The sequence below is a fragment of the Penaeus chinensis genome, chromosome 10 (assembly GCF_019202785.1).
Source record: "Penaeus chinensis breed Huanghai No. 1 chromosome 10, ASM1920278v2, whole genome shotgun sequence".
NCBI lineage: Eukaryota > Metazoa > Arthropoda > Malacostraca > Decapoda > Penaeidae > Penaeus > Penaeus chinensis.
Window position 1 is genome coordinate 9,467,564 of NC_061828.1, and position 12,500 is coordinate 9,480,063.

The 12,500-nt window shown below is 31.8% G+C and overlaps 1 protein-coding gene across 1 annotated transcript in view; it reads right to left on the minus strand.

Annotated features, from left to right (window-relative positions):
- Positions 1–12,500, minus strand: part of LOC125029676 (phosphoglucomutase-2-like) — a 33,359-nt gene that overhangs the window by 1,818 nt on the left and 19,041 nt on the right. Inside the window, exons 5-11 of the mRNA XM_047619729.1 lie at positions 10,285–10,554; positions 9,949–10,136; positions 6,698–6,875; positions 5,696–5,809; positions 5,412–5,524; positions 5,201–5,303; positions 4,746–4,972 (exon numbers count right to left, since the gene is read on the minus strand). Of these exons, the coding sequence (XP_047475685.1) occupies positions 4,746–4,972; positions 5,201–5,303; positions 5,412–5,524; positions 5,696–5,809; positions 6,698–6,875; positions 9,949–10,136; positions 10,285–10,554 (1,193 nt within the window). The remainder of the gene's footprint in view (positions 1–4,745; positions 4,973–5,200; positions 5,304–5,411; positions 5,525–5,695; positions 5,810–6,697; positions 6,876–9,948; positions 10,137–10,284; positions 10,555–12,500) is intronic.

The window sequence follows — 12,500 nt, forward strand, 5'->3', positions numbered from 1 at the left end:
TATACACACATGTATATATATATACATACATATACACACATGTATATATATATACATACATATACACACATGTATATATATATACATATACACACATGTATATATATATATACATATACACACATGTATATATATATACATATACACACATGTATATATATATATACATATACACACATGTATATATATATATACATATACACACATGTATATATATACATATACACACATGTATATATATACATATACACACATGTATATATATACATATACACACATGTATATATATACATATACACACATGTATATATATACATATACACACATGTATATATATATACATATACACACATGTATATATATACATATACACACATGTATATATATATATACATATACACACATGTATATATATATATACATATACACACATGTATATATATACATATACACACATGTATATATATATATATACATATACACACATGTATATATATATATATACATATACACACATGTATATATATATATACATATACACACATGTATATATATATATATACATATACACACATGTATATATATATATACATATACACACATGTATATATATATATATACATATACACACATGTATATATATATATATATACATATACACACATGTATATATATATATACATATACACACATGTATATATATATACATATACACACATGTATATATATATACATATACACACATGTATATATATATACATATACACACATGTATATATATATACATATACACACATGTATATATATATACATATACACACATGTGTATATATATATATATACATATACACACATGTATATATATATACATATACACACATGTATATATATATACATATACACACATGTGTATATATATATACATATACACACATGTATATATATATACATATACACACATGTATATATATATACATATACACACATGTATATATATACATATACACACATGTATATATATACATATACACACATGTATATATATATATACATATACACACATGTATATATATATATATACATATACACACATGTATATATATACATATACACACATGTATATATATATACATATACACACATGTATATATATATACATATACACACATGTATATATATATATACATATACACACATGTATATATATATATACATATACACACATGTATATATATACATATACACACATGTATATATATATACATATACACACATGTATATATATATACATATACACACATGTATATATATATACATATACACACATGTATATATATATACATATACACACATGTATATATATACATATACACACATGTATATATATATACATATACACACATGTATATATATACATATACACACATGTATATATATATACATATACACACATGTATATATATATACATATACACACATGTATATATATATACATATACACACATGTATATATATATACATATACACACATGTATATATATATACATATACACACATGTATATATATATACATATACACACATGTATATATATATACATATACACACATGTATATATATATACATATACACACATGTATATATATATACATATACACACATGTAATATATATACATATACACACATGTATATATATATACATATACACACATGTATATATATATATACATATACACACATGTATATATATATATATACATATACACACATGTATATATATATACATATACACACATGTATATATATACATATACACACATGTATATATATATACATATACACACATGTATATATATATACATATACACACATGTATATATATACATATACACACATGTATATATATATACATATACACACATGTATATATATATACATATACACACATGTATATATATATACATATACACACATGTATATATATACATATACACACATGTATATATATATACATATACACACATGTATATATATATACATATACACACATGTATATATATATACATATACACACATGTATATATATACATATACACACATGTATATATATATACATATACACACATGTATATATATATACATATACACACATGTATATATATATACATATACACACATGTATATATATATACATATACACACATGTATATATATACATATACACACATGTATATATATATACATATACACACATGTATATATATATACATATACACACATGTATATATATATACATATACACACATGTATATATATATACATATACACACATGTATATATATATACATATACACACATGTATATATATATACATATACACACATGTATATATATACATATACACACATGTATATATATATACATATACACACATGTATATATATACATATACACACATGTATATATATACATATACACACATGTATATATATATACATATACACACATGTATATATATACATATACACACATGTATATATATACATATACACACATGTATATATATATACATATACACACATGTATATATATATACATATACACACATGTATATATATATACATATACACACATGTATATATATATACATATACACACATGTATATATATATACATATACACACATGTATATATATATACATATACACACATGTATATATATATACATATACACACATGTATCTATATATATACATATACACACATGTATATATATATACATATACACACATGTATATATATATACATATACACACATGTATCTATATATATACATATACACACATGTATATATATACATATACACACATGTATATATATACATATACACACATGTATATATATACATATACACACATGTATATATATACATATACACACATGTATATATATACATATACACACATGTATATATATACATATACACACATGTATATATATACATATACACACATGTATATATACATATACACACATGTATATATATACATATACACACATGTATATATATATACATATACACACATGTATATATATATACATATACACACATGTATATATATACATATACACACATGTATATATATACATATACACACATGTATATATATACATATACACACATGTATATATATATACATATACACACATGTATATATATACATATACACACATGTATATATACATATACACACATGTATATATACATACATATACACACATGTATATATATACATACATATACACACATGTATATATATACATACATATACACACATGTATATATATACATATACACACATGTATATATATACATATACACACATGTATATATATACACACATGTATATATATATACATATACACACATGTATATATATACATATACACATGTATATATATATACATATACACACGTATATATATACATATACACACGTATATATACACATATACACACATGTATATATACCTATATCAATGCGGTATTGCATTATTCCATCTTTCATATATATAACTCAGTATCTGACTTCGGTTTCGAATTTCTAAATCAATTTCCACCGAGTGCCCACGGGGAGTGTGTGTAAAACCTCGCTATCATTACTCATGTATGAGTAGATAGGTAATGTCTATGGAGCTAGTTAGATCCTAGTTGCACACTCCTTTTAGTGGGTCGTGTGGCATGGTTGGTTTAGTACTGGCCCTCCGGTCTCATACCCGGAGTGACCTAGGTTCGAGGCCAGGTCAGGGAGGATTGCTATACACCTATATCAATGCGGTATTACATTATTCCATCTTTCATATATATACCTCAGTATCTGACTTCGGTTTCGAATTTCTAAATCAATTTCCACCGAGTGCCCACGGGGAGTGTGTGTAAAACCTCGCTATCATTACTCATGTATGAGTAGATAGGTAATGTCTATGGAGCTAGTTAGATCCTAGTTGCACACTCCTTTTAGTGGGTCGTGTGGCATGGTTGGTTTAGTACTGGCCCTCCGGTCTCATACCCGGAGTGACCTAGGTTCGAGGCCAGGTCAGGGAGGATTGCTATACACCTATATCAATGCGGTATTACATTATTCCATCTTTCATATATATACCTCAGTATCTGACTTCGGTTTCGAATTTCTAAATCAATTTCCACCGAGTGCCCACGGGGAGTGTGTGTAAAACCTCGCTATCATTACTCATGTATGAGTAGATAGGTAATGTCTATGGAGCTAGTTAGATCCTAGTTGCACACTCCTTTTAGTGGGTCGTGTGGCATGGTTGGTTTAGTACTGGCCCTCCGGTCTCATACCCGGAGTGACCTAGGTTCGAGGCCAGGTCAGGGAGGATTGCTATACATATATATACATACATATATATATATACAAATATATATATATATATATATACAGACACACATATATATATATATATATATATATATATATATGTACACACATATATATATATATGTACACACATATATATATACACAAACATATATATATACACACACATATATATATACACACACATATATATATACACACACATATATATACACACACACACATATATATACATATGCACACACATATCATACCTAATTTTATGAGCAAATAAGCAACTTTGATCTGAAGAGGTACATCATTACTTTAAAAATAAGCATATACTTATTCTAAATTAACACTCACTGTTGTTCAGGCTTGGCACACATCTCTGAGTAGTACTTGATCTTAGGCTCTGTTCCACTGGTCCTGAGGGTGAGAACACACCCATTGGAGAATGAGAAAGTGATCATCTGGCTTGAGGCCGACACTGGAAGTATGGCTTTCTTGTCTGGCTGAGAGGAATCGTAGCCAGTTGTCAAATCACGCACCTCAGATATTGTGAACTTGCCGTTGCACACTGATTTAGGATACTGTGAAGTAAAAAAAAGAAGGAAAAAAAAAAAAAGTAAATTAATAAAATGTGATTATGTATTTCATTAGGAATACCTTGGCATGAAAAAATATTTACTACACGGTATTATCAGTGATAATGCACAAATAAGTTGAAGTTATATTTCACACATCATCAAAATCCTAAGATTTATAAAAATCAGCTATAAAGCTACTGAACATGAGACACATTACAAAAATATACTTACAGAGTCTGGTCCATTAAAATTCCTTATTCTCTCGAACATCTTACTAATAACTTTCTGGTCATGACAGATGTAATATGAGTTGTTACATATATGGTATCCATATCTGAAAGATGGACCAAATTTCCATAAATAAGCAAGAAATGAAAGAACAAGAACAAAATGTCATAACAAAGTTGATCACTTGAAGATTAAAATCCCAGTAAAAACTAACGTCTTGTAAATATCCTGTAGTTTGTCAAATAGTGTCATGTTGTGGTCCACCTTCAGGAAAGTTGCCATTTCAGCAAGACGCATTGCTGCCGAAACACCATCCTTATCCAAAACCTGTGTATAATTGTATGATGATGATGATTATTATTATCACACTACTACTACTACTAATTATAATAGGAAAAAAAAAAAAAAAAGAAATATGCAAATACATAAATCTACTTGAAGTAGTGAATGCAACACGAAGTATCATCAGCAACAAAATTTATTTTGAATTTGCCATACCTCACTGCCATTCATAAACCCAATGGCTTCTTCAAAAGCAAAGAGAACAGTTTTGCCTTTCTGTATCAGGTCATGAGCTTCGTTGCCCATCCATTTGAAGCCTGTTAAGGTTTCCTGTTTAATAAATAGGAAAACAATTTCATGATAGAGGTTAAATAAAGAGGAAATTCCATTAATAACATAGCTGCATTTTGAATCAATTAAAAAAAAAAATTCTGTTTTGGATCAATTTTGCCCACAAATAATACTGGTCATTAATATTCCTTTAAGTGTAATAAGTAAATACACGCATTATGAGAAATTTTCTACTTTCTATAGCAATGACAAGAATTAGCAGTTAAGTAAATGATGAAGGTTAGCACCTAGGCCTATACATCCCATTGTGAAGGTGGGACAGGACTACAAATGGCACCTATAAATGCCACAACCATGGAGGCTGATCTCTGTTCTGCATGATATAGGGGTGTGGCATTCTATGGCTCTGAGGCACTAGTTCTCAACATAAATCTTTCCAAAGGTGGCATAAACCCTCCTATATTAATGCATGTATTTGAAAACAATTAGCTTGTCCAGAATCAATAGCAAGGAGGAAAAAACATAAATCTTGAAAGTATGCAAAGGACACTGGCAAGTGCAGTCTCTTTTTCCCAGTGCCACTGGGTTAAAAGCTAAACAAATTCTGTGCTGATTTTAATTAGTCCTCTTTCCCATAAACTTATTTACAAAGAGGATGAACATGAAGAGAAAGATGATAAAGTTGAACAGAGACAAAGAGCAAGACCAAACAGAAGACAATAAAGATGATGGTGAAGGACATCAAAAGATGAATAAGAGGAAAAGGAAGAAAAGGGAGAAAAAAACATGTTACTTCTACACACTATGGTTCTTCTTATGTACAGGAAAAAACTTTTATGAACATAATCATGGCACATGCCAGTATATAAAGAAGAAACAAAGAAAGGAGCAAACAAACAAAGTAAACAATAAACAAAACAAGCTCACCACAAAATGAAATCCTTCCTTGTTTGCTATAGCCCTCAGAATCTTTGAAGAGACAGTGGAGGCAATCATGTAGCAGTCACTGGGTGGGATGTTAGGAGTGAGTTGGCGGCTGAGGTGCCACGCCCACCAGCCCAAAAGCCCTCCCTCTTCATTACCAGTGAAAACTTTCCACTGCCCACTGGAAAGCAAATAATCCATAAGTGGAATTCCCCCCTTTTTCCTGTATCTTCCTGCTTGTTTTCTTTTTTTTTTTTCTTGCTGAATATATATTATTTAATTTCATTTAGTACTTACAAAATGGAAATATTGTTTTCTATACATGTATGTTTTCATGCATGTGTGAACATATGTATAAGTATGACCTATGCAACAGCTTGGTTAAAGGGTTAAACTAATATATGTGCTAGATGTCAAAAGCCATATAATAATATGGTAAAGTACTGTGGCAAAAGGGGTATAAATGGGTTCATTATTAGAATACAATGTGTTACATTTCAATGGTGGTACAGCATTATAAGGTAGTATGGTTGTGAAAAGAGTAAAGAGGGGGAGTAAATGGGGTAGGGCATGTATTAGTAGAAGGGGAAGGGTTTTGGATGACGAGTAATTAGATCAAATGTAGGGTATCTATTGAACAATTCAAATGAAAAACTGGTGGATTTCATGAGGATGTCTAACATGTTGGGGGGTCAGGGAAGAAAGGACCAGTGAGGAAAAACAGAGCATACAGGATAGCAGGATGTGTAGGACTGAAAGCGGAACATTGTATGAGGCACGGAGGTGAGTCAGAGCATAACAGATAGGAATGCCTGAGGCAAGTGTGACTTATACGCAAGCAGGCAAGAGCAGTTTCTCAGCATCTGTTCTGGCAGAATGGCACTGCCTAGGAGAGATGGAAGGTTTAATGATTTGTAATTTATTTGTGGTAAGACCTGACCACAAAGATTGCCAGCAGTCATAAAGGAAAGTTTTAACTTGGAGGTAGTAGGCAGTGGCTGGAATATGTAAGAAATGGGGCTGGTGGGTTGTGGACAAGATGGCAGAGGGTGAGAAGGACAGAAGGTGGGTTGTTTGATTTAGGTGGATTAAGGAAAACAGAAGAGCAATTATAGAATGAAGTTATAAGCCCAGGATGAAATGAATGGGCAAAAAGTGTAAGGGATTAGAGTTGAGGAAAGGGTGACTGGAAAAACAGGGAAACAGGGAAAGGAGTAGGTAAAGCAGGTGGAGAGTAGGAAAAGATAGGAAGAAAGGACTGAAGGACAGTTTGTTTGGAGACAAAAAATTGGGTGAAAATGTGCATAGCTCTTTTGAGATAGAAGGGCAAGATGTTGAGAAAGGGATGGTTGGCCTGATTTAGCGTATAGCTTCTCAATGTTGAGGATCGGAAGGCACTTGGGGCTAATCAAAGACTGTAATGGGGGACTGTCAAGGTGAGCGGGAAGGGAGGCATTGACAAAATATATATGGCAGCCATAATCAAGAGTGTAGAGGATTAGGGTAATATGGAAATGTGGTCTGAACCCCATGATATATGTTAGAGCTTACAAGAGTTAGAGGTGATGGTGGGCTTTTTCTTTAACGCAATGAGTGCGGGTGACAAGAGTACAATGCCATGCCCAATGTACTAAAAGTTTTATCTATTGTCTTTATGCATAGATGGCTCTACAAGTGCTTAATCACCAAGGAGTCAGCTATTAGTCTTACCTATCTCATCTGTTTACCCATTTCCTTTATTTTTTGAAAGCTTCACTTCTATTATTTTATTGTCTATGATGTTATTAATATTTTAATAACAATTTAATAAGCATAATATCAATAAGAATAACATTGTCAATATTAATAGTATTGGAAAGGAAAACAAAATTTCCCGCCAATTCAAGGAATGGGGAAACCAGGATCAGTCACTAGGGTCAACTGATAGACTCCTTGCTGCTGAGCACACGTGGCACCATCTGTATATAACAAAACTCACTAAAATCTAAAGGGGACAGTACATAAACCCGCTGACACTGGGTTAACAGATCCAACCATGACGGTTTGGGGTCAAAACTGACACCAAGGAACTTGCCAAAGGGGCAGCATTGGAGTGGAGCATCATACTGAGAGAGTTGAGGTTGGTGGCCTATATGTAAATAAAAAAAGGATAGAGGTTTTAGAGGTAGAAAACTGAAAATCATGCTCAGTGGCTCAAGAAAAGATTAATGTTACTGCAAACTGGAAAAGCTGGCAGAAAGCAGGTATGGAAGGGTGACAGGCAAATATGGCTAAGTCATCCATGCACACCAATGACTGGATACCTGGTGGTAGGGTAAAAACCAATCCATTTACAGCAATGAGGAATAATGTGGTGCTGAGCACACTGCCTTGTGGGATACCTTTGAATTGAGGGAAAGAAGAAGTAGAAGAGGCAAATTCAACAAATGCTGATGTAATCGAAATGAGCAAGATCAGCTGTGCTTTGGCAGTGGCAATATCAAAAAATGATTGGGAGAGAAAAGTCTGTGTGATTCGAAGTACCACATTAAGCAGATGTTAACTATCCTTTCTAAGAGTTTGCATATGTAGCCTTGAAGAGAAATTTGATGGTAATTTTGAGGATGGGTGTCATATTTATTGGGTTTTAGGAAAGGTGATATAAGGGCTGCATGAAGCCCTTATACCACCTTTCCTAAGCCCAATAAATGGGGAGGAAAGTTTCCAATTGTCTAAATGCTGTTGAATATAAAAGTGCACATTAGGAGAAGATCCTGAATAACAATGTCAAAAGGCTAAAATTTAAAAATCTGTATAATGGTTAATGGTTAAAACAAATAAATGTGCTAAACATCAAAGGTCATATGCACCACAGAAAAGTACTGTGGCTAAAATGGTAAAAAGAAGTTAATGATTAAAACAAAAGGTGATAGATTTCAAAGGTCATACAAAACAATAGGATGATAGTGAAAAAGTAAAGAGGAAGAGTAAATATACATATACATAAATATACATTTATATACATATACATAAATATACATATATATACACATATATCTAAATATACATATATATACAAATACATAAATATATATACATTTATATATATACATATACATATATATGTATATATATATATATATACATATACATATATATGTATATATATACATATACATATATATGTATATATATACACATGTACACATATATATGTATACATATATATACATATACATATCAATACATTCTTTTAGAGCATTCAAAAAACAAACCTTGGCAACTTCTCTGCCACAGCCAATCTGTCTGCATCAGGATCATTAGCTAGAATGACAGATGAACCATTTTCATTGGCAGTTTTAAACGAGAGGTCCAGAGCACTCTTGCCCTCCTCTGGGTTTGGGAACTTGACTGTTGGGAACTCTGGGTCTGGTATCATCTGTTCCTTAACTGGGACAAAAGGCTGTAAAAAAAAATCATTTTAGCTTCATTTGCTTGCTCATATTCCCCTCTTTTTTAATCATCCCTACAATTAGAACCACTGGAGCCTACCTTATTTGAAAGAGTCTTTGACAAAAACAAAAACAAAAGAACAAATATCTTTCTCTTACCTTGAATCCACACACTTTGAAAGCTTCCACCATATAGTCATGCGAAACACCATGCATGGCTGTCAGTGTGAAGGTCAGCGGCGAACTTTGGTTTTTTTCTTTATTCAGCATAGAAGACCCCAGCTTGGAGAAATACTTGTTGGAGATGTCGTCCAGGGGGTCAGTAAGTCTGGGATCTGCCAAGGCCTTCTCTACAGCCCAGGCATCTTCCCAAGGGCTCAGGTTTTCTTCAATAGATTTTTGTATTCCTGAGTCATGAGGGGGAATGATCTGGAAAAAAAAAAATAAGATAACCAATAAAACAAATAGGGCAACAGTGCAATACCATACAAAACTAGAGAATATGAAAATGACTTCAGGCTTCAGACTTCAGATGGTTGTGCTGGCATGTGAAATACTTTGACTTAATATCTTTTCAATATTAAAAAAAACTTTGCATGGAAAAGTACAACCATGCTCCATATACTTTGCCCATATAAACAAGCTGCCAAAGCCCTTTTTACTACTTTTCAGGAAATCTCATTTTTCATTTCTTATATTTACTGTGTTATACCTTGCATAACATCTCAACTGCAGGAAAAATATGTTGATAATCTGTCCTCATGCATTTAGTGAATTTAAAGTAATTAAAAAAGATAATGTGATACAGGCAATGGTAGTAATACTGCCTTTGTCACCTCTGGATATAGTCGGAAAAGTTTAAGAGAATTTTAAACCACTTAGAGCCTTTTTTATAAAATAATGGGTTTATATTTGTTTCGGTCACCAGAAAGGATTCTTTATTAACCTAATGACTACAGGTTTATGTACTGTTCCCTGTAGATTTTTTTTTTTTTATTGTATTTTATTTATTTATTTATTTTTTGTGAATTTTGTTACATACAGATGGTTCCATATGTGCTCAGCTACCAAGGAGTCTATCAGCAGGCCCTAGCCTGATTTCCCCATTCCTTGAATTTGCAGGAAAATGTGTTTTTTCTCTAATACTATTGACATTGTTATTACTCTTATTATGATTACTAAATTGTTATTAAAATATTAATAAAATTAAAGACAATAGAATAATAAAAATGAAGCTTTCAAAAATAAAAAATAACTGACTCCTTTGGTGACTAGGCACTTATAGAGCCATCTATGTGTAAAAACAATAGATGAACTTTTATTACAGTAGGCATGGCACTATCATCTTGCCATCCACACCAAGTGGGTTAATCCAAGTGCTGTCTGTAGTTATGAATGGGTTTAAAGGGTAGTTTTAAAACATTCTGTTAAAGATTCTGTTTTCATACAATAACCATCAACATGTAACATGCATCATGCACTTTAAAAATAAAAAAATCTTAAGATACAAGTTACTGTTATTTGTCTTATGTGATTTTCACCCCATTGGATCTGAGGGCCAGGTGACAGGCATATGCTATCATGCAAAAGTTTGGCTATGGGCCTGGGTGGCAGGAATGTTTCATCATGAACACTTCTTCTAAGGGCTGGGGTGACAGAAATGACTTGCCATAAGTGCACAAAACTCTTGGAAGAAGACTAGACTAAGTGGACATTTAGAAAGGGGTTCTTGCATTATTTCCACTGGTAAACAAGGTTAGAAAATACCGTCTGTGAACCATGACTGGAAGAGCACCAGCTCCAGAGAGGATACTATTTCAAAGATCAGTATCCTGTTCCTGCCAACCATAAACAGCAGCTTAGGGAAGTTACAAAAATTTGAATAATACAAAAATATAAAATTACACTAACAGAAGGTTACTTATTGTTATTGTTATTGCACAGGCTTGTAAACTACCTAGAAAGACAATTTGCAGATAACATTACAAAGGGGAGGCAAAGAGTCTTGACACTGCACACGAGTATTTATGTGGGCTGCAAGTCATACACCCAGAAGAGTTGCCACTCAAGTATGCCTAATGCCTGGAATTTGGGCCTGGTGTAGACAGCGAGGCCCCCAGATCCAATGGCTTAAGTGTCAGAGTCTGAGACAAGGTGCCACTTTTTCCATTCCTGAAACTGGATGCACTATAGTACCTATATATGCATAAACTACAGGATCTATATTTTCAGCTTTCATTACACTTCACTCCAAATCATGGAAAGGGCTTAAATTTACAAGATTTATAATACATCTAATGCCAAGTTACATAGATGCAATTAAGAAGCCCTAATGAAGGCTATGAAATAATATATGAAAGTCTGCAACTGCGGCA